The sequence below is a fragment of the Camelina sativa genome, chromosome 17 (assembly GCF_030686135.1).
Source record: "Camelina sativa cultivar CO46 ecotype springtype chromosome 17, ASM3068613v1".
Lineage (NCBI taxonomy): Eukaryota > Viridiplantae > Streptophyta > Magnoliopsida > Brassicales > Brassicaceae > Camelina > Camelina sativa.
Window position 1 is genome coordinate 16,600,086 of NC_141896.1, and position 23,476 is coordinate 16,623,561.

Sequence of the window (23,476 nt, forward strand, 5' to 3'; positions counted from 1 at the left end):
TTGTCTTCGACTTAAATTATTTTAGGTCCCATTAGTAAATTACTTTTAATACTTCTATAGGAAAAAAAAAAAGTCATTACACGTTAACAATTTCTAGATCTTTCCACAACGTTTACTTGCAACTCTCTTAAAATCTTGAGAGGCCATTTTCATACTCAGAAAACCAATCTTGTTTGCGATGGCGACAGAACCAGAAGCTGAGGTTGGAACAGAGACATCCTCTGTTTCCGGAAGGTTTTTAAGGAACAGAGATTTATATCTCTTCTTGCCTTTTCTCTTAGGCTTTTCTGATCGAGAAACATCAACTGGCGATGATGATGATAATGATGTTGCTTCGTCGCGTGAGAGAATCATTTTAGTCAACCCTTTTGCGCAAGGAATGATCGTGCTAGAAGGCTCGTCAGGATTGAATCCTCTGCTTCGTGACTTACTGGAGTCACGTGAGGAAGGTCGTCCTCCAGCGTCCAAAGCTTCCATCGATGCGATGCCGGTTGTAGAGATGGACGGCAGTGAAGGAGAGTGTGTGATCTGTTTGGAGGAGTGGAAGTCCGAGGAGACGGTGAAGGAGATGCCGTGTAAGCATAGGTTTCATGGTGGATGTGTAGAGAAATGGTTAGGGATTCATGGATCGTGTCCTGTTTGTAGGTACGAGATGCCTGTTGATGGAGATGAGGTTGGGAAGAAAAGAAACGACGGGGGAGAGATTTGGGTTAGGTTTAGTTTCAACGATGGTCGGAGAGTTAGAGATTCTTCTGGTCCAGACGATGGAAGCAGTGATGGTGATGGTAATACTATTGGATCTAGTGGCACAGTTGAGTCCGAGAATTAGGGTTACATAAGCTTTTTTGTAAACACTTGTTGTACTTTTTTTTTTTTTGGGGGAAAAGTTGATGTCTTGATGATCGTTTTTTTTTTCTTTTCCCATGAAAATTAGGAGATATTTTTGGTTTCTTTTCGTATAACTTTCTCCGTTGTGTTTGTTTTCTTGAATTCATGTATTAGAAAGTTGATGGATTTTCAAGAAATCTTTTGGTTTTCTGTTGCAAGGCATTCGTTTTTATCAGTTTTTAGCTTTTAATTCTCCAAAATCCATTTTTTGAGCCATATATTATTCTAAAAAAAGAATGCCATGGTCCAGTTTAATTTTGGTACCGACTTCAAAACCAGATCGCACTATAGGCAAAAAGTCTAAAGGCATAGCTTAATAATAGCTAGGGGGATACGTCAAACCCAATGAAATTCCAAAAAGGCAAGTTTCCTCGGTTTTTTTTTTTTTTTTTTTTTGTCGTCTGGCAAGTTTCCTCGGTTTATATACCCATTTTGTCTATCTTCTGGTTTTATGTGGTTCACAGTACATATATAATAAATGTGAAAATATTATTAGTCAAACTCAAAACTTCAAAGTCTTCAAGCCCAAGCATCCTATCATGTCCCTCACCTTCGAAATTTTTATTTTTGACCAAACTCGCTTCCCTTGTTACTACATTGTTTTAATAATACTATCTGGTTTAATTCATTGTTTCACTAATTAGTTTTTTCTTATAAATATTAAATTATATTCAAAAAGAAATAAACGTTTTTACACGGCTAAAACAGAGCTTTTTAAAAAATTAAAATACAAGCATCATACTCACTAATTAGTTCTTACTAACAGAGTAACAGGTAGATATATACTAGAACCTAGGTTAAACATCTTGCAATAATTAATTAAAAGTTTGAACTGATGCTGCTATTGCATTTGCGATTTAAACCATTTTTTGGTTATCATTCGTAAACAGGACATAAAAATGTACAAAGAATAATTTCCAATCTTTTTATGTCGATATTAGAAAAAAGATATCAAATACAGTATGTATATGGCGATTATTATCTTAACGTTTTACAAATAGCTATATACTAGGTATTAACCTATGTTAAACCGTGGGCTAACATTTTATTTGAATTAAATTTGAAATATATTTTTTTTTATTTTGTTATTTATTATTAGCAATTCATACAGCATACTTACAATCAGATTATTGCTGCAGAAATTATTACCGAAAAAATCTGTATAAAATCTGTAGAAATCTTAGCTGTTTAACTGAATAGATATTTCTAAATATCTATTTTTAAAACACTAATTTTTTATCTTAGTTAAATTATTTTAATTATCCTTAAAGATTCTAACTATTTTTTTTACTATTTCTAGTGGCATTCCAATGTAATTTTTTACACTTTTAATGTTGTTTTTATAAATGTAATTCTCAATTAATATAGTAGGATTAGCTAAATTACTGAAGGAAACTGCCATAATAGATCTTCGTTTTGTTTATATATGTGAAAAGAACTTTTTATTTATTTAAAATTTTTATCAGCCAAATTTTATGATTAGTACGGGATGTATATATATGTATCAGACTTTCATTATCGAGTATTCATAATTTCATATAGAATATACAAATCAAATGTTCATACTGTTGATAAAAATCTAAATAATTTTGAATTAATATATTTTTGACTAAATATAAAACTGATACATACCATAAATATATTAAATCAAAACAATTTTCTAGGCGTCCATCCATCACTATTACAATATTTTGATTAAACATAGATTCATTTGATCGATGCAAAACAATCATGATATGAGTTTAGGTGTATATTATGTACAAACAGCATATCTATTGGCGGAGCTAGAAAAAGTATTCATAAGTAACAATATTTTTTTTAAAAGTATAGATTACATTAAAAGAAAATGTTGGACTCACTCATATTGATGAAATATTGTAAAATACTTATTTTCAATAAAGCAAACTAGACCATCACTAAAAAAATGAATCACAAATACTATCACTAAAAATGAACCACAAATACTAAAAAATAGTTAATAAATTTGAAATGAGAACCATAATAAACCGATTGTTATGTTTTGGTTGTAATAGATTCTCATTTCAAATTGGTTCTCATTTCAAATATATAAATTGGTTTATAATAGATTCAAAATTCAAAGCTTCTTAAAATCCATCAGCTACTACTCATGTCAAACCTTATAAATAATAAATAAGGTAATAATGGTTTATCATCAGCCTCACTCTAATTACTCTATTTTAAAATTCAAAACTTTCATCGCTTACACTTTCATTGTTTCTATTTATGAAAAGATGCTTCATAACGAGGTTAGTATCTTCGTCATCTTATATCTTTGTCGATCTAGGCATAGATTTTGCGTTTTAGGTTTATGATTTAACCTCTGAGCTTCGTTTTGAGATTTCATCTTAAAGGTCATCTTATCTATGTTTATCTAGGTTTGATTTTGCGTTTTAGTTTGATTGATTTCATCTCTGAGTGTTTTTTTATAGTTCATCTTATCTCTGTTGATCTAGACATGACTTTAACCATTAGTTTTGTATTTTACTTTGTAGTATATTGATGTGGTAAACTAGTCAGTTATTTACTATCTTTATCCTTGAGCTTGTCCCACCCAACATGTGTGTCACATTTTTAATCCAATCTCACATGCATGAAATTTTAAGTATATTTGAGTTGAAATATGGAATATGAAATGGAATTTTTCTTACCCTTAAGGATTTTAAATAAATCCAGGCTGAGATTGTTGCCATCACAATGGGGCTGATAGCTATAATTAAAAAGTCTGAACAAATTAAACAGACAAGAAAAGTAGGATCGAGTCAAAAACCTACTTTAATCCGTGTAATTTTAATCATCAACTAGGTTTGAACCCGCAGTACACCGCGGGAAATTTTATTTTGTGTTTTCAATATATTTTCTTATTTTTTTTATTTTTAAACTTTTAAATATCAGCTGAAGTAATATAATATTTTTTTTTGATGTGTTGGTATATTTTGCACATAATAATTTGTAACTTAATTAATTCTAACATATGTTTATAAATATACGATATTTGAAATAAGTTAATAGTTTAGCGTTGGTTTAATAGTTTAAAGTTCAAATCCATCATGCTACTGACCCATCCCTCAATAGGTTTAAAAATTGTTAGCCCGTAGAAAAATCATCCTACAATTAGTATGTGTTTTTGACCAGTGGAAAATCAAAATATTTGTTTTTATTGAAATATTTAGACTCATAGTTGCATCCACCCAACATACTTTGGTTTAATTAATAGGTGATTAAGATGCGATACAACGTGGTATACCACTTTTCAGTTTAAAACATAATTTATTATTTCAATACATACTATATTCTTAGAATTAAAAGATGAGCATATGTTATGTTTTTAATATATTTGATGTCATTTACGCTCTTAATTGTAAAAACTATTATAATTGAAAAAGTAAGAATACTATATTTTCAAGTAATAAGTGATAACCAATTAAATTTATTAATTATCTAAAAATCCAATGCTTTTTGCAAAAAAAAAAAGCACAAATTACATGACCCATTTAAAAAAAAAACAGATATTTTGTTCTATTTTTCTGTGCAAATCTTTTGTTCTAAATTCGGTTCAACATAAGATCTAGATTTAAAATAAACAACATCTTTTAAAAAAAAAAAATACATGATTCGTTTACAATTTTTGGTTATATGATTTTTTACTTTATTTCAACACTTATAATATTTTTTTAGTTTAAAATTGAATCATAATACTTGTCATTTAACAATAATACTTGTAATTTAATTTGTTTATCATAATACTTGTAAGTCTAATTTTAAAGCTACTGTTTATGTTTTAATGAAGAATTTTTAAAAAATAAAACAATTAAATATGATATAGCTACAGCCAATAACAATTGTCCTACATCGATTACACGTTATGACCATATAACTTATATGATAATTAATAAGATTAAATATAAAATATATTATATTTTGTGTTGGGGTAAAATAAAAGTTAGCCGAACAAATAGATACCTAACCAAAATAATAATAGTTTGGTTTTCACAATTAAGGATCCAATTAAACATCCATGCTAAACACGCGGATCTTAGAATCGAGTATTGATCTTTTAATGAATTTTTGATAACTCAATTATACCCTTGTCAATTTCAATTAATCATCTCTATTAAGCATAATTAAGTGGCAATTGAAGTAAATAAAACCAACATTTTGGATATATTCAATTTTGTACTTCTCTTTTAATAGTATTAAGATAGCGATTATTCTAAATTTCTAATCAAACGATTTAATCCGTGTAGAAAAAAGAGAGAAAAATCAATATTTAAAATTAGGTTGAGATTGATCGAATCAAACTGAATTTAATTAATGATAATAAAAAATATTGCTTACTCTTCACATACGGCCTCGTGTCATCAACTTCAACTTAAATTATTTTAGGTCGCATTAGTAAATTACTTTTAATACATCGAGAGGAAGAAAAGTTAGTAAATTAGTAAATTACTGGTTTATAATTTCCAGATCTTCCTTGCAAATATCTTAAAATCATGAGACGCCATCTTATCTAGAGAATCAATCTTGTTTGCGATGGCGACAGAACCACATAAAGGTTCTATACGAGACCATGTAATTAGAGGTTCTCTACTTTTACACGTCAATGAAACTATTCAAACACTATCCCAAGTCTTCTTCACCCTTCGCGAATAGGTTGCTCCATGCAAACGGCGTCGTTCCAACTTCTCTTCTTTTGCTTCATAATTTCCTCTGGTTTTAACTCCATTAACTGTAGCTCGTTTGGTCTAACGTTGTCGTAATCGCTATCAGTTTCTGCTTCTGAGCTCTCCGGTGAAGTCAACGAACTATCATCAACTGAAGTTTTCGTCTGTCTAATTCCTCTGTTTCCTTGTTTCTTGGGATCCAAGACACCTTCCTCTTCCTCAACCTCTTCTTCATTTGCTTGCGTTAGCTCCGAAAAAAAGAAGAGCTGAGGCAGCATCTGTTCGCCAATGATGCTTCTCTATAGGAATCGTAGCTTGCAAAGTTTACGTCGACATTCAAAGATGAACAACCGGAGAGACTTTCTTGAGCTTTGAATAACACTGACTTTAAGTATTTCCCCTGTGCCTCTATCCTCACTTGCAACTGCCTATGCACCGTCTCCTTGATTTGCAAGTTTCTGATTTGTGAAAACAATTATAATGAGTTCAAGAAAGGTGGATCTAGATATGAAAACAGAGTAATGTTTTCTCCTTTAATGATTATTACTCGTTAGGTTGATCATCTCTTTTCTCGTTTACAATAATAATCTCTTCTTGATCTATAGGATTCTGAGTTTCTTTTAGAGTTTCTGCAGCACAAGATACTAACATAAGTACATAACCAACAACCAAGGGTTGGATAAGATCTAAACCCACTAGGTCAGATCAAACCTCAAACTAAGTACGTATGTACGTAACCAACAACCGAACAAATGGTTACAATTGTTATTGTCACAATATTCACTTTTTTGTAGTTTATTAATAATTCTACAGATTAACAAATATCATCATAGAAAAATAATTTCTAACCATCTTCTTGCTTGTTACCAACAAATCTCTTGCTTTTTACCAGCCGATATTTCTGAAGAGAGAAGAGCAATTGAACAAGAGTGAGAGAGTTTGTAGATTACAAGTAATCTGAGTAAATAAATAAAAAAATCTAAAAGTTCTTGTCAAAGGCTTACATGTAAAGTGGCTAATGAGATGGTACAAAGTAAGCTCAGGAATCTCCATAGTCCTTATCAAACTCTTACGCGTTGCTTCTGAAATCACACGTAACAAAGAAATAAAATAAGATGAAAAACCAATCAAGAAATGAACATAATACCAAACCACAAAACACTTGTTTCATTGATTCAGAAATTTCAAAAGGACAAATTAAAGAAGATGTAAACAGAACTTCCTGGTCCGCCAAGTTGATTAACAGCATCGATGAATTTGTTTTGAAGCTCACAGCTCCATCTCAACCTCCGCTTAGAGTCCTTTGCCTCCTAGTTCTTTTTATCAATCATCATTATATATCCATGTCTAGTAGTAACAATCAAGAATGATCCGAAATAAAGATAAGAAAGGAAGATTATTAGACTAATCACATGTATAGTTGTTAAAGATTGCTTTTTCCTCTCTTGGTCATTCTCGCACCATATCTGGAAATGAGTGGGGTTGCGTTGCAGAAGGGAATATATGCTCTCTTGACCTTTCCTCTATTTATTTTATTTTTTATTTTTTTTTGTCTTTTAAAGCTTTTAATTTTCGCATTTTACCTATTTGACTATTTGTTTCCTTTTCCTCGATCACCTCCGGATTTTACACCACTTTTTTAGAGTATATTTTTTGGAATATTTGTGCAACGTTTTCTTCTTGGACTTGAAGTGGGTTAGACAGAATCTATGATGAATTGAGTGAAATTACTAATATATGTAATACAGTTATTATGGTTATGGACCTTATGGTTTTTATTTTTTAGAGGACACTTATCCAATATTGTAGCATGTAATAACTAAAAGATTCAAAATGTTATGGGTATTCAAGAAATTTATCTTAAATCACAAGATTTAGTAATGTAATAACAGTATGAACCACACTTAATATGCTTATCTTTTTACTGTTATTATAAGTCACGCAAACGAAAATAAAATTCACAATAAATACTGTAAGACAATTATAATCTCATAAAGGAAGAGTCTCCATATCTATCGATCCCATAAAAAGCATATAGAATGCCCTCCGTCACGTTTTCCACGACAAGGGGCTGGTTCATAAATGTACCAAATACATTTGCTACAGACTCCATATGGACTTCTTACATTGTCGTCTCTATCTACCCTAAAAATATCAAATTTCACTCTACGCCCGGGCCATTCAAAACTGCAATTATATATTGTCGTTTTACGAAAATTGACATAAAACCTGAAATTAAAATTAGCTCCACTTGGAAGCTTTCTTATCCCCAGATCTAGCTTTTTATTCATGCAATGTGCGACCAATGTTGCACGCGTGGTCAATGTGTTAAAGATCGATACATGTTTAAGTGCGAACGGCAAAATCCCATCGATGGATGAATGATTTCCTAAAAGATGAAGATTTTTTGTAGGAATAAGAGAAGTATGAAAGTGTAGTGTTTTGTTGTTGAGGAAGCCATAGACGGCTTAAAGGGTTTGTGAAAAAAAAAAATATTTGTTTTGTAAGTAGTATTTATAGAAATGTCCTTCGATCCAGCACCTCCTTTTTGCTGATGACAGCCTATTTCTGTGTCGTGCTAGTCTTTTGGAATGCTCAAACCTGTTACAGTGTTTAAGGTTGTATGGAGATGCGTCTGGTCAAGAGATAAATCTCCAAAAATCATCGATAACCTTTGGAAAGAAGTTAGATCCGTACATGAGGAGGGTTATCGGTTTGTTTACGGGTATTGAACAAGAGGGAGGGGCTGGTAAGTACTTAGGCCTCCCTGAATGCTTTAGTGGCTCCAAGAAGGACATGTTAGCGTATATAACAGATAGATTAACATCTCGATTACGCGGTTGGTTCGAGAAAACATTGTCCTTGGGGGGAAAAGAAGTTTTGCTTAAAGCAGTGGCGCTTGCTCTTCCGGTGTATGTGATGTCCTGCTTTAGGCTATCGAAACACCAATGTAAGAAGATAACGAGTGCGATGGCTAACTTTTGGTGGAATGCAGTGGAGGAGAAGCAGAAGATGCATTGGGTTTCTTGGGAGAAAATATGTAAGTCAAAGGATCAGGGTGGCTTAGGATTCAGGGATATAGGCCGTTTTAATCAAGCTCTTCTTGCGAAGCAAGCTTGGCGCCTCCTGGATGCACCATCTTCGTTACTGGCACGAGTGTATAAAGCAAGATATTTTCCCTCGACATCGTTTATGGAGGCTAATCTTGGTCCGCGACCGTCTTATGCTTGGAGAAGTATATTATTTGGGAGAGAGTTGTTGGAAAAGGGCCTCATGAAGTCCATAGGTGATGGTTTGGATACCAACGTTTGGCTGGATAAGTGGGTTTTTGATGAGCTTCCACGGAGACCATGTAATAAGGAGCAGATGATAAATTTGAATCTCCGAGTGTCTGAACTTATCACTAATCAAGGGGACTGGAATCTGCAGGCTCTTCAGGAACTTTTTCCCCCCTGTGATGTTATCAAAATAAGATCATTTCCCCCGGATACGCGGCTTCAAGATAGGTTGGTATGGGTGTATACGAATAATGGACACTACTCAGTAAAGAGTGGTTACTGGTTGAGCTCTAAAGCTATGGAGGTCCCGGGTGGCGAATCAGAGGGCTCACGAGTGTTGAATGAACTAAAACAAAAGGTTTGGACAGTTGAGACAGCTCCAAAAATAAGAATGTTTCTATGGAGAGTCCTCTCAGGTGCTATAGCAGTTGCTGACTGCATGAGGAATCATGGTCTACAAGTTAATCCGATATGTCAGGTGTGCAGATCTGCCGACGAAACTGTGTCACATGCTCTGTTCCTTTGTCCTGTGGCGTCAACGGTTTGGTCAGCTACTGCTCTACCTTTGCCTGTCCAAGGTTTCTCTACTTCGGTCTCGGAGAACATTGGTCATTGTTTGAGGCTTATTACTAATACTGATCTACCATCGTCCCTACGCCTTGCTATACTTTGGATTTTATGGGAGATATGGAAGGCTCGTAATGGGATGGTTTTCAATAACAAGCTGCAGGACCATCATGTGTTAATTGCAGGTGCGGTGGCGGATGCTGAGGAATGGTTAAAACTGAATGAGTTGCAGAAGCAAGAGCAAAGGTCAGTTGTGGGTATTATGCGAGGGGGTATGTCACAGAAGAGGTGGACTAAACCAGCGTTTGGAATACTGAAATGTAATATTAACGCATCTTGGGCTAGTAGTCAGCACTATGCGGGGGAGCTTGGATTCTTAGGAATCATGTAGGTGATGTTCTGTTCCATTCCCGGCATGCGTTTCTACCGACAGTGAATAGAATTGCTGCAGAACTACAATGTTTGCTTTGGTGTTTGGAGAGTTTACAGATCTTACAAATCCTCTCGTTTGAAATCTGGACAGATTGTGATGCAGTAATTCAGGCGCTTGAAAAACCGCAGGCTTGGCCTAAGTATCGTTCACTGCTTCATAAGATAAGCCAAGTTATGGTGCATTTGCAGAATGTATCAATACACCTTGCGTCACCTAAGTCGAATGGAGTGGTGCGATCGCTTGCTAATAGTGTTACACGAGACAGCAGGTTGAACTCGTATTTGGCTATGGGAGGTCCTGCTTGGTTACATGAGCAGATTGCACGTGACAGCTATACTTAATATCGGGTGTTGTTTTCCCGTTTTGCTTAGTTTTTGGTTTGCTTTCTCTATTTGAAACATTGTATTTCAACTTTTCTTTATATATCACAGACGATTAAAAAAAATAGTAGTATTTATAGATGGAAAACATTTATTATATATCCTATATTGGGTGGGTAAAATGATGTGAAAATCTGTTGTTCTTTAATAATAATCTAAAATATATTAATTAGCTAATTGCTAAGCATATGCACAAAGTAAGTCTATCTATATTGTTTTTAGTTTTAATTAGTACTTTTGAAAGTTAAAAATATAAGATCTCTCAAATTGTCTTTTATGGAAGAAAAAAAAAGTAGTAATTAGTAATGTCTTTTTTTTTGTCAGAATTTCCTTTTTCTTTTAGATATATTTAATATATATCCGTGATTATATATGTTAAAATTTCGAATCTTCCATAATGATTACGTACCTAAACCAAGTTGTAATATTTAATGTATAGAGTTGTTAAATTGGATTGTTTAACCAAATTAGAGCGTAAGTTAATCTTTCCTAGCAATGGCTTTCTTTTTTATATATTTTTTCTTTTTTTTTAAATACCAAATAATGAATTCGCATTAAACTTTGTATTTATTATATTTTGTCGCCAAAAATTTATATTTATCAGATTCCTTATCGAACTCCTTATTACTACTATTCATTTAGATATGGTAAAGTTTGGAAATTACATAGCAAGCAAGCAAGTATAAATACAGTACAAGTAGGATCTCTTATGATCTCTTAGCACTTTTGATTTGATGAGTCTCTTTTAAGTTCTATCAATTCAGTACAATTCTTATCGCTGTTTATTTCGCTGTTAATCGCTGTTTAATTCATGTTTGAGTTCTTATCGATTTCAAAAAGTAGACATAGAATTTGCTTTTAGATGAACCTAAAACTTGTTTTGAGATTTGATGCTCCTTAATTTTATCAATGTTGATTTTGCGTTTTTGATTTTGTTTTTGATTTCGCAGAACACTTCTGATCATGAGTCGCCACCGCCTACTGTTTCTCAGGTAACACTATCAATCTCTTAGTACTTGATTTAACACTATCAATTTCTTAGCACTTGATTTAATACTATCAATTACAAATTAATTAAAACTAAATACAATATAATTAAATTATTTCAATTGAAAATTTTATTTTTAAAAACATTGTGTAAACTAGATATTCAAAATTTTTCTAAAAAGATTTTTAAAAATGATAAATTAATTTATTATATATAATATTAATTAATAACTAAAAGATTAAATTTAGATAAAATAAATAAAATATGCCCTTAATTAATAATTAATTAAACGTTAAAAAAATAAACACAAATATTTGAAAATCACTGTTTATAAATTAGTTATCGAAAAAATTTAGATAATAATGAAGTAGTTTATTATTATTATTATATTAAAATTAAAATTAAATTAATTAGAATTATATTTTTCCATTTGTGTTTAGTAAATGTTTTAGATTATATTAGTTTTAAATAAAGATATAATTCACTAATAATTCTACAAATTTTTTCATTTAATAAAAAAGTTTTGAAAAATAATTATATATTTTAATTTATTTTGAAAATTATTAACTTTAATAAAATAATAAAAAATTGTGAGCTTTTAGAAAATAAATCAACAGTTAAAAAAAATCGACTATGTAACAAATCGATTAACAAAAAATAAATCGACTTTTTTTAATATAAGTCAACAAAGAAAAAACATAAATCAGCAGGAATAAAATATAAGTCGACAGTTCAAAAAGTCAAGTCAACTTAAAATGAAATAAGTCTACTAAGACCAAACAAATCGATGGGAAAAAATATAAGTCAACAACAAAACAAATAAGTCAACATCATCAAAAGTCGACTATGTAAAAAAACAATCAAACAAAAAAAAAGTCGACAATTTTAAAATAAATCAGTAGAAAAATAAATAAGTCCACAAAAATTAAACTTAAGTCAATCTTTCAAAATATTGACCTTATTAATAAATCAATATAGAATGCAATAAGTCAATAATAAATAAACAAATTAATATAAAACAAATATAAATCGATGAACAAAAAATATAAGTCAAGTGTTAAAAAATTGATTATGTTATAAATCCACTAGCCATAAAATAAGTCAACTGTTTTAATATAAGTTGATGACGAAGATAATTAAGTCAACATAAGTCAAAAACAAAACGATTATTCAAAAAGTCAACATTACAAATAAATCAACATTGATTAAAATAAGTCTAAAACATTGATATATATATATATATATATTATAAATTGTATAATCTTGAATTATTTATTTTTAAATAAATTTAAATCTAAATAATATCAACAAAAATATTTAAATTCTTTTTTTATTCAAAATTTTAAGATCAAAAATTGATTCATGTAATCATTATTTAAAATACAATAAATACGTTTTCGTTATAATTTTTATTTATTAAATAATTTATTTCGAATTTAATAATTTTTAAAAGTAATAGATTTTAAAGTTTTTAAATATAAATTAAGTTTTTATTGTTTTTGTTTAATTGTTAAAATTATTTTATAATAAAGATATTTCTGTTCATTATCATTTCAAAATGTGTAGTTTTCAAATAATTATAATATTAAGTGTAATTTTTCAAATTTCTTATAAAATTTAGTATATTCTTAAAAATGTCTCGAAATTTAATCTATTATCACAAGATATAATATCAATTAGATGATCCACTCAATATGCTTATTTGTTTATTGTTTTATTTTAAGGCAAGTTAAAACCTATAGAAATATATAGAATAGCATCCGTCAATCCCATGAAAAGCATATAGAATGGCCTCCGTCACGTTTACCACGACAAGGGCCTCGTTCATAAATGTACCAAATACATTCTCTACAGACTCCATATGGACTTGTTTCACTGTCATCTCTATCTGCCCTAAAAATATCAAATTTCTTTTTACTCCCGGGCCATTCGAAACTGCAATTATACGTTGTTGTTCCACGAAGATTGACACGAAACCTAAAATCAAAACGAGCACCAATGGGAAGCTCTCTTATCCCTAAATCTTTCTCTTTATTCATGCAATGTACGACCAGTTTTGTACGCGTGGCCAATGTGTTAAAGATCGTGACATGTTTAGGCGCAAACAGCAAAATTTCATCGATGGACGAATGATTTTTAAAAGATGATGTTCTTTTGAGGATAAATAGGAATAAGAGAAGCAAGAGAGTGAAGTGGTTATTTGTTGAGGAATCCATGGATCCGGATTGGATTAAAGGGTTGGTGAAAGATAAAAAAATGTTTTGTTTTGCAAGTAGAATTTATAGATGGAAAAAAACATTTATTATATCCTATAATGAGTCACTGGATGGGTAAAGGATGTGATGTGAAAATCTGTTGTTCTTTAATAATAATCTGAAAAATATAAATTAGTTTTTCTTCTTTTTTTGGGTTTATATTTATATTATAAAATATATATCGATTGATCTTTATAGTTTAGTTAGTATATTTGAAAGTAAACAAAAAACAAGATCTCTCAAATTGTCTTTTATAAGATAGACGGGAGACAAGAGGGAGAAGAAGAGAAAAAAGGTGTGACGGAGGGGGTGATGTGAATGGTCTCTCTCCATAATCCCAACGAACCCTTAGGCGTCGCCTTTAGAATCACACAGAACAAAACAAAGTGAGACAAACACACATTTGATTCCTTGATTTAGAAGTTTGACAAGGACAAAGAAGATGGAAACACTACTTCTTTGGTTCTACGAGTTAATTTTACAAGCTGAATCTGTGAATCTGTGATGAAGCTCACAACTCTATCTAAGGACAAAACATAAAAATAAAATCATATACAGTATCTTCACCTTTTCATTTTAAGTTGATGAAGCGAGACAAATTGTTATACATATAAAAAATTTGCTTTTATACAAAACATCAACTATGCATGTTTAAATTATGATAGAGATAGCAAATTAGTAACAAAAAACTACTAGACATACATACAAGTCCTGTTACTAGCTCATAGAGTGATATATATAAATATAGCCACGTTGGTTGTGATTGGATGATCTCTTAATTTGGAATGGGAGAATCAAAGAATCTATAACTTTACTCGAGAAAAAAACATCGTCAATAAACTTTTAAAAGAAGAAACCCTCTCTACCTTATTTTAATTTAAAGCCGTCCACGCAAATAAAAGTGAACCGATCATATACCATACACCTGTTAAATTAAAGTAAGATAACTTTAGGCTTATGAAATTATATATACTTGGTCCATAAATGACAACAACGATGGTCCAGTGACATGGAAAGCTCGTCTCGGATTTAGAGCGAATATAAAACGAATCTATATTTGAGTTGCATGGTTATATTAAAAAGACTTAAAACAATTATTAGAAGATAAGAAGATGACAAATATGTAACAACAATTTCAAGCAAATTATATATGTTTATTAATACTCCAATACAACAAAATGGAAGATAAATGCCATAATCACTCTAAGATAATTAAGATGGCCACTGAAAACAGTAAGGAGCCCCTCCATCGCGTCTAACACGACATGGACCTGACTCGTTAATATACCAAATACATTCTTTGCAGATTCCACATACACTTTTTGAATTATCATCTCTATCCGTTCTAAAAATATCAAACGTCTTTACATTTCCTGCCCACGAGAAAGTGCAAGTGTATGTTGTTGTTCTGCGTAGATTGACACGAAAGCTGAAACCTACACTTTGTTGAGATTGGATCGCAGGAAACGTCAAATCTTTCTCTTTATTCCTACAGTGCACGACCAATCCTTCATGTGAGTTCAATGTGTTATAGATCACAACATGTTTAGGTGAGAACAGTAAACTTCCATCGACAGGTGAAAAGTTTCCAATCGCTAACGACGTTTCGAAAATAACTAGAAATGTGATTAGCACGAAAATGAAAAGTTGATATGTCGAGGAAGCCATGGATGTGGTTTAGTTTAAGAGTGTGTGAGATAATATTTGCTTTGTTTGAAAAACATGGATTTATAGATGAAACTACATTTATTTGGCTTAATGTTTTTACGGCAAAATTATCTTTGAAGATAAAAGTGAGAATCTTTAGTTTGTAACTTATATTCAAACATACTAAAAAAATAGATATTTAAATCATTATTATTGTTTGACTACAAAGACGCTCAATCCATGGAGTTTTCTATTTTCTGCATATAAACTCTGATTTTGTTATTTAATAAGCAATTTCTTCAATAGGTATTTATCTAATTATTCATAATGATCATAAAATTTTATATTTATAGTATCAGATAATTATTTAAAGTTTTTTATTTGGTTATTAATATCATAGTGTAATAGGGGAATCTGCTTAGTTTAATGGTAAAAAAATTATCTGTTGCCTACTAAAACCATCAGATTAATTAGGTTCAATTCATAATTCATGAACCATGTAAGTTTCAATTTATTATGTTATGAATTTTGTTGGGTTGGTCTATTTGACACTTTTGATTTAGAACAACATTTAATTCATTATTCATATATAAGTCTATTACCTCTCACAATCTAATTTGTATTATCTTCGGAAATTCAAAGAAAAAAAAATTCAAACTGTACTACTATTTGATATTAACAACCCAAATAAATACCGCCATTGAATTGACTCAAACATTGACTATAACGTATGTGATACTAAATAATTACATTACTCACACGAATAATAAATCAATTTAAATTTACTTAATTCGGAACTATATATGTTCAAACCAAAATTTAAATAACGTATTGCAGGCTGCAGCTGGCGTTTTCTGCAAATGTTTTCGCCCTTTTGTATTTTCTAATACGAATATTCCAAAAAAAAAAAAAGATTGTACATTTCAATTAATAGCCAAACAAATTTTGACGTGGCAAAAATTAAAGGGAGCCAAATCTTTTTAGTGGTACTGGAGAGAACAAAAAGGAACTATATCCCTTTATATTTATCATAGTGTATATTTGGTAGTACACCTTCATGACTATATATGGCCGGGGACCATGAGGAATATTCATATGAACTTAGAACTTCATGATTATCTTCATATGAATATGAATATGAATATTCATGATTATCACAACCGAAACTACATTTCTGTGGCTTAATGTTTTTACAGAAAAATTATCTTCTAGGATAAACGTGAGGATCTTTAGTTTGTAACATATAATACGCAGTTACAAGCATACTAAAGAAAAAAAGGATGTTTACTGGTTTCTTAATCATTATTATTTTTTGGAGATAAAATGGTCAAGTCCATGGAGTTTTCTATTTTCCTACTATAAAAATTTCATTTAATTAGCAAAATTTTCAATAGGTGTTTATCTAATTATTCATAATGATAATAAAATTTGATATTTATGGTAGCAGATAAATATCAATAACCAATAATCATATTAATGGAATCAAGAAAATCTATACTATTAAAGCAAGAGTACTCACTAGACTCAAATTGGACCATGACTTTGTTTTGGTAGAGAATCGTCTAATTAAATTAAATTACCCTATAGTTTAGATTTCTCTAAATGACGTTTATACTATTTGGTCGACAACATATTTATCACCGGGTTGAGACGCGGATCCTGTATGACCCGACAATAGTAGACTACAAAACACGCGGATCCGTTTGTAATCCGAGTTGATACTATTCGGATCGTGTATTTGGTTTGATTCAAGAACAATTATTCCCGTCACCAAGCAGAAGTATAATTCCTATAAATAAGGAAACTGGTATCCGAGTATTTAATGGCTTCAGTAATATCAAATATTAACTACTACCATACTTAATCTCTATAATTATTACGAATATTAATAATAATGAGAAATCTTTAATACTTATCGATTGTGACTTTGTTGCTTCCAAAATAATCAATAGATTAAATACGAAATTGTATATATATATGTAAACTTATTTGATTTGCTTTTATATTGTGAGATATTTACGGAAACAACAAATCAACTTAATACAATTAAATAAAAACAAATCATTATTTAGTTTAGATTTTTCAATATTTCCTTAACGAAATTATAGTAATTAATTATGATTAGTATAGATGGAAAGAATAAAAAACGCAGAAACTATCTATATTAACATTTTTGAAGTACATTTTGTGTTATGTCCTTTTAGTTTTGTTTATTTTAAAAGTTATTTACAACATTTACCCCTAAAAAAATTCCAAAACTAACATTACTACAAATTTTGTTTCCTAAATATTTTACAATTCATTCCAACTAAATAAATAACAGCAATCAATATGGAAATATAAACTATCATATATTTACCCACACATTCTTTTGTGTTCTGAAAATATTTTATATCTGAATCCTTCGCAAACAAAGAAAACAACAATTTGATTCCCATTTTGTTTTTCAAAACCTGTGAGCATTATTAACGTAAGAAACACTTCGACTGACATTTATTTAAATATTATATTTAACATATGTAAACTTAATAAAAAATTTAGTTATTACGAATATATAAAATTAAAAAAGTTTTAAATACTATATATTGTGGTTATATAGTAGATGAGTTATAAAGAGGAGATGTTGAAATTTATAAAATATTATTAAATTTGTGTTAACACGGGTTAAATCCTCATTTAATTATTTATCAACACTACTAATATTAGAATAGTTGACATAAAATCAAGTTAATTTAACTAAGATTGTGTAAAATAATTAAATCACTAGGAAAAATGTGACTTAATCACAACATATAAATTACTTATTATGTATTTAGATCCCTTATTTTTTGTTATAATAACTAAAAATCAAAATAGAATCTACACTAAACAAAACAAACTAAATATAACAAACAAATGGTCATCAAGTGTATTGTGGGTTAAAAAAATAATATAAACATTTATCCGCAAAACAATCGGAAAATTTAGTTATTTCTCTATTTACAAAACATCCAATATTTAATAAATAGATACAACATAAATATAAATTATCATAAAAATTATATGTCTGTGGGTTAAAATCTAGTATATATGTAAAGTTGTAAACTAATTTACAGAAAAGGTGTACTGTATGTCTCACATCGACTAAATATTTTGGAATATGGTTCATAATCACTATAAATATATGACTAATATGTTTTGAGTACAAATGAGCAGGAAGCATGATTTATCAGATATCCAAATTTAACCGTTTAATTTGGTTCTATATTTCAGCATATTTAAACTTTTAAAAAATAAACATATTAATAATATATTTACGTTTTTTAAAAAGTTTAAGAGATTATAAATATTTAAATTTTTACAGAATATTTAAATTATTATAAATATTTGAACTCCGTCGAAAGTTTAAAATATTATAATATATTTAAAGTCTATAAAAATATTTAAGTAATATTAATATTTTTACTCTTAAAAATTATAAAAAAAAAGTTTGAGTTAATGTGACAACCCGTCCCGCGGACCCCACTAGCCCACCGCTAGCTGCCCCAACGAACCATCTGTGGACCCTGTTAGCCCACTGCTAGCCGGCCCAACAGACTCCAAGCTGGCCCTGCAGGGCATCGATCCTAACCCATCATTGTGGATATCCCAATCCACCAGTAGATTATTGGTGCGCCAGGCGTTCCTCGAACCCTGGTCCTCACCCTTTAACAACCTTCCCACAGGACAAGCTGTCACCAATTGATCTCTCTTGGGCCGGCTAGCAGTGGGCTAGCAGGGTCCACAGATGGTTCGTTGGGGCAGCTAGCGGTGGGCTAGTGGGGTCCGCAGGACGGGTTGTCACATAAAAATCGATTTTTATGTAACAACCCGTCTCGTGGACCCCACTAGCCTCACTGCTAGCCTGCTAGTCTCACTGCTAGCCCGCTAGCCTCACTGCTAGCCGCCCAAACGGACCCCAAGCTGGCCCTGCAGGGCATCGATCCTAACCCATCACTGTGGAAATCCACATCCACCAGTAGGTTATTGGTGCGCCAGGCGTTCCTCGAACCCTGGTCCTCACCCTTTAACAACCTTCCCACAGGACAAGCTGTCACAAACTCAATTACTAAATCTTCTTTAATCGACCAACATCTATTACATTTATTTTCATAAAATCTTAATAACATCTATACATTCTGTTTTTCCAAAAATAATTATACCCATTAAAGTTTTAAGCCATTAAATCTCCAAAACTATTTTTAGGGATGCTAGAATCTCTCAAATTTAAATAGTATACAACGAATTTTCCATAACAAAAGTTTATAATCTCCATATCTATATTAACATTAATACAGTTCCTAAACCGAAAATCCAATTTTAGAATGATTAGAAACCCAATATTCGCAAATATTCAACTTTAGCAAGAATACATACATTTAATTCAGTATATATTTTATTTAGAAACTGGATCTATATATATAATTTTTAAGTACATTTTGGGTTCTACCCTTTTAGTTATACTAAATTAAAAAGTTAATCTCTTGATATATACAAAATAACAAAATCTTAACTAAAAATCTCATTAAAATCAAAACTGATATAGAATATATATAATCCTTTTGTTGCATAATCGTAATGTAACATATATAGAAACTGAATGAATTTATTAAACACCATAATTCATAAAATCGGATAATAATTTACTCATATTTTGGATTGCCTTATATTTTTGGAAATATATTGATTAACATTATTGAGCAATTAATTATTTCTATATCATATAATTTAGATTTTTTATTGCAATTGGAAATTTCTATATAATACTCTCACGCTCATAAACACAATCCCCTATATAATAAAACGGAAGTACACAACATTGTTTTGTAGACTATATAATTATAATAAGTTGGTTACAAATAGGTTATAGATTAAGTTTTATATTATTTGTATAGTCTGGATTTATTATTTCCAAAAATCATAAAGAGAATATCCTAAAGAATCAATTGATATCATCTAACTTACCGTATTAATTTCTTTGATTAAATTATTCATCAAATAAAATCCTTTGATATATTACTTAACATATTAATTTGTTAATTATCATTATATTTCACCTCTCATTTTCATTTTTATATATGAGTCTATTTTGTGAAACAAATAAATTATCATATTATTTATTATAATTAAAGATATACCATAAGTTGAATTTTTAAAAACAAATATAAATGATTCAATCTATAAAATATTCAAGTTTTATTAATATTATTCTTTGAAAATAATATCTATTGAATTTAAATTTTTACTGAGTAATGGGCCAAAATTTGAATATTTAAATTCAGTTTCATACTTTTTTGTTGAATTTTATAATTTTATATAATATAATAAACTTTAAATAATTTATTTTGAAATATTTTTAAAATATTGAAACTTGATATTAAAGTTAAAAACTATAAACACTCTAAATTGGTTTGTTATAGCAATGTCAATAATATGTCACTATAATATGAAAGAATTTCAAAAAACCAAATATATTAAAACAAAAAGTATAACAATATATTAAATTACTCATAATATAATAACTCGCTTTTTAAAAATCAAATTCATAAAATATGTCTTATAATGACATTCAAGTCATAAGTTAGAATATACATTGTTGAAATAACTTCACATACATAAACTAATACAACATATTAAAATTTTATTTTAAAATAAAAAATATAAAAAAATTTATAAAATAAAATTTAACCAGTGTTATGGCACGGGTACATCTAGAATATTAACAATATAAAACTTACAAAATAAGTGTATTTTTCAAGACATTATATTTATCATATGATTTTATTGCATAATATTTTATCCAAAAAAACTTTTAAAAACAATCACATAAATTGTATTTTATATAAAAAATTACAATATAAATAAAATGAATTTCAATCCGTGCTAGAGTATGGGTCTTAATCTAGTTTTGTTATTAATATTATAGTGTAATAGGGGAATCTGCTTAGTTTAAAGGTAAATAATTTATATATTACCTACTAAAACCATCAGATTAATTAGGTTCAATTCATAATTCATGAACCATGTAAGTTTCAATTTATTAGATTATGGATTTTGTTGGGTTGGTCTATTTCACACTTTTAATTTAGAATAACATTTATCTAATTTGTATTATCTTCGGAAATTCAAAGGAAAAAGAAACTCAAGCTGTATTACTATTTGGTGTAAACAACCCAATTAAATCCTGCCATTGAATTGACTCAAACATATTTTAAATTACGTATAGCAGCTGGCGTTTTTTGCAAATGTTTTCGCACTTTTGTATTTTTTTAATACGAATATTCCAAGAAGAAAAAAAAGAAGATTGTACTACATTTTAATGGCCAAACAAATTTTGACGTGGCAAAAAGTAAAGGGAGCCAAATCTTTTGAGTGGCACTGAAAGAGAGATCAAAAAGAGCAATGAAAAAGAGATAGCAAAAGCTCACTTTTTTGGCAACAGCATGTGGCTATCTCTTCTCTACATGTCCCTGTCTCTGCTTACGTGTAATTTTCTCCTCTTTGTGTCTTGTGGCTCTGTGCGTTCCATTATTAATTTAATACCAACCTCAGCCTCTTCTTATACATAGTCTTGTATCTGACCTCAAATAAAGAATAAACACACATAACATCAAATCTAATCTCCTCTGCTTCATCTTTCTTTTTTCTGTCTTTATGTCTTCAAAGATTGGTATGTCTGAAGTTAGAGATACTCCGGTTAAATTGTTTGGCTGGACAATCACATCTGTCTCTCATGATCCACTCTCGTCTTCGTCCCCTGTTCTCCCCGATTCTTCCTCATCTTCTTCTTCTTCACCATCACTTGGACCACACAAGGTATGTTTCAAGAAATGCTATAAGTTGACTCTTTTCTCTAGTCTTGATAAGTTTTTAAACTAGTTCATGATGTTTAAATTCTAATTCTGTTTCTTCCAAATTTTTTCAGATGCATGACCAATCTGCTACTGACAATACAAGTCTTAAGATATCATTAGATCTTGACAAGGAGTCCAAAGAAACATCTGAGAACAGCGATGACCAACACAGCGAGATTACAACTACTACAACATCGGAAGAAGAGAAATCAGCTGAACTGAAGAAACCAGACAAGATTCTTCCGTGTCCGAGATGCAACAGCGGAAACACCAAGTTCTGTTACTACAACAACTACAACGTTAACCAGCCACGTCACTTCTGTAGAAACTGCCAGAGGTATTGGACTGCTGGTGGATCCATGAGGACCGTCCCCGTTGGTTCAGGCCGTCGCAAGAACAAGGGATGGGTTTCTTCAGACCATTACCTGCACATTACTTCCGATGATTCTGACAATTACAATAGCTCCTCAACGAAGATCCTAAGCTTTGAGTCTTCGGACTCTTTGGTTACTGAGAATACTAAGCATCAATCAAGGGATGCGAAGATAAACGCTGACTTTGTTTCACAAGAAGTCAACAACTTCCAAGGGTTTCCTCCTCCGCAAGCAACATCCCCTGTTTCGCCTCTTTTGCCTTACCAATACCCTCCTAACCCTAGTTTCTACCACATGCCCGTCTACTGGGGCTGCGTAGTACCGGTTTGGTCAACCTTAGAGCCTTCCACATGTCTTGGGAAAAGGACAAGAGACGAAGCTTCACATGAAACTGCTAGAGATGCTTCTATAAGACCAAGATTGGTTTCAGAATCCCAAAGTATCAACAATGAAGCAACTAAAGCTACGGAGAACCATCTGTGGTATCCGGTATCGATGAAACATGAGAAGACAGAGCAATATAACTTCTTCAATAATGGATCTGAAAGAAAGAGCAGCAACGAGAGGTTTGTGCCTAAAACGTATCTTAGCCTTCAAGCAAACCCTGCAGCCATGGCAAGATCTATGAACTTCAGGGAAAGCATGTAAAACGGTGACGAGATACTAATATAGAATAGCCCTACGTTATGATCATCTTTGTATAATGATTGTTACCTAGTAGATATCTTTGTTGTGTGGTGAAACTGCAGATAACTTTTAATACTTTATCTTATTTAGTTATTTATATGCCACAATCCCCATTTTTGTACACTATCCTAACGGATGGACATACTGAAAGATAATCTCTTCTTTTGGTAAATGTGGCTATTATATAATCTCTTCTTTTGGAGTATAAATTAGTTAGAAACAAAATGAATAAAGGAAAAAACATGAGTGTGAATTTTCATGTAAAGGAGAAAAACCAGAGAATCTTAACTTTCAGTCCTTGGTACAGAAACAGAATCCATCTGATTGGCACAAAAGAAAAAGCTAAAGGAGAAGCATAAAGTCACTTTCTTTGGAAACAATAGTCTCTTCATTTGCGTCAAAAAAAAATAGAAAACTCTTTATCA

General features: G+C 30.6%; 4 protein-coding genes and 2 pseudogenes across 5 annotated transcripts; 2 read left to right on the plus strand and 4 right to left on the minus strand.

The window, feature by feature from the left end:
- Positions 1 to 178: 178 nt before the first annotated feature.
- On the plus strand, positions 179 to 1,046 carry LOC104756856 (E3 ubiquitin-protein ligase MPSR1). Its single transcript, XM_010479508.3, has one exon. It carries the CDS (start codon positions 179 to 181, stop codon positions 827 to 829), a length of 651 nt encoding a protein of 216 aa, XP_010477810.2. The 3' UTR covers positions 830 to 1,046.
- Positions 1,047 to 5,262: 4,216 nt separating this feature from the next.
- On the minus strand, positions 5,263 to 6,741 carry LOC104759422 (myb family transcription factor PHL8-like; annotated as a pseudogene). Its single transcript, XR_015587479.1, has 4 exons — positions 6,718 to 6,741; positions 6,420 to 6,471; positions 6,118 to 6,199; positions 5,263 to 6,028 (listed from the first exon to the last, which is right to left on the minus strand). The product of XR_015587479.1 is annotated as a myb family transcription factor PHL8-like (transcript).
- An 841-nt stretch (positions 6,742 to 7,582) lies between these two features.
- Positions 7,583 to 10,230, minus strand: LOC109130187 (S-protein homolog 5-like; annotated as a pseudogene).
- A 2,571-nt stretch (positions 10,231 to 12,801) lies between these two features.
- Positions 12,802 to 13,464, minus strand: LOC109130183 (S-protein homolog 5-like). Its single transcript, XM_019239384.2, has one exon. The coding sequence runs from the start codon at positions 13,430 to 13,432 to the stop codon at positions 12,980 to 12,982; it is 453 nt and encodes a 150-aa protein (XP_019094929.1). The 5' UTR covers positions 13,433 to 13,464; the 3' UTR covers positions 12,802 to 12,979.
- A 1,140-nt stretch (positions 13,465 to 14,604) lies between these two features.
- Positions 14,605 to 15,183, minus strand: LOC109130173 (S-protein homolog 5-like). The gene has a single exon (XM_019239373.2). The coding sequence runs from the start codon at positions 15,137 to 15,139 to the stop codon at positions 14,684 to 14,686; it is 456 nt and encodes a 151-aa protein (XP_019094918.1). The 5' UTR covers positions 15,140 to 15,183; the 3' UTR covers positions 14,605 to 14,683.
- A 6,514-nt stretch (positions 15,184 to 21,697) lies between these two features.
- LOC104756857 (dof zinc finger protein DOF1.3-like) lies at positions 21,698 to 23,223 on the plus strand. Its single transcript, XM_010479509.3, has 2 exons — positions 21,698 to 21,952; positions 22,062 to 23,223. Exons 1-2 carry the CDS (start codon positions 21,791 to 21,793, stop codon positions 23,010 to 23,012), a joined length of 1,113 nt encoding a protein of 370 aa, XP_010477811.1. The 5' UTR covers positions 21,698 to 21,790; the 3' UTR covers positions 23,013 to 23,223.
- The last annotated feature ends 253 nt before the right edge of the window (positions 23,224 to 23,476 follow it).